Here is a 642-nt window from a genome sequence, read left to right on the forward strand (position 1 = left end):
ATTCCCTAGCCTCTCATGCCCCCAAACCTCTCATGTCCCCAAACCTCTCATGTCCCCAAGCCTCTCACCAGGACACCGTCGCAGCCTCTCCCTGACAAGTGCGTGGTGCAGCGGTGCCGTTACCGACTGCCCCGTGTCACCACCCTCGGTGACATCCCGTCCCACCCGGGCATGGCACAAGCCACCTGTCGGTTTGGGGAGCAAAGAGCCCTCGGCAGAGGTGGCACCGCGGCCTGCCCACCCACCCTCGGGGAGGCGGGCAAGGTGGGTGCCTGTGCCTGCTCGAGGCTGGGCAGCCGGGGCAGCAGGGGCAGGCGAGGGGTTGCCCGGGGGGTGGGGGTGTCGCAGCCCCGGTGCCCGCGGAGGGTCCCCGCAGGACCGGAGCGAAGCTGGCCGGGCTACGGAAGGAGCCTTCCGTTCCTTACCTCCTTGCTGAGTAGCCGGGAGGATGGAGAGGAGGAGGAGGACTCCGGGGAGGAGGGGTGCAGCTGCCTGCCTTGCCATCTCTTGAAGCAATGCCCCCGTGCTCCCGCGGGCTGTGTGTTTTATCCCAGAGCTGCTTAATTGTTGCTTCTAGGGATGCGAGGGGAAGGGGAGGGGGGCGAGGAGGGAGGGGAAAAGGAGAGGGAGCGTGGGGGGAGA

General features: G+C 67.3%; 1 protein-coding gene across 1 annotated transcript in view; it reads right to left on the minus strand.

The window, feature by feature from the left end:
• The window catches only part of ELN (elastin), a 26,131-nt gene extending 25,523 nt beyond the window's left edge, over window positions 1–608 (minus strand). The window contains exon 1 of the mRNA XM_031060384.1: window positions 426–608. Within this exon, the coding sequence (XP_030916244.1) occupies window positions 426–504 (79 nt within the window). The 5' untranslated portion in view covers window positions 505–608. The remainder of the gene's footprint in view (window positions 1–425) is intronic.
• Window positions 609–642: the final 34 nt, after the last annotated feature.

The sequence above is a fragment of the Geospiza fortis genome, unplaced genomic scaffold, assembly GCF_000277835.1.
Source record: "Geospiza fortis unplaced genomic scaffold, GeoFor_1.0 scaffold59, whole genome shotgun sequence".
NCBI classification, from domain to species: Eukaryota; Metazoa; Chordata; class Aves; order Passeriformes; family Thraupidae; genus Geospiza; species Geospiza fortis.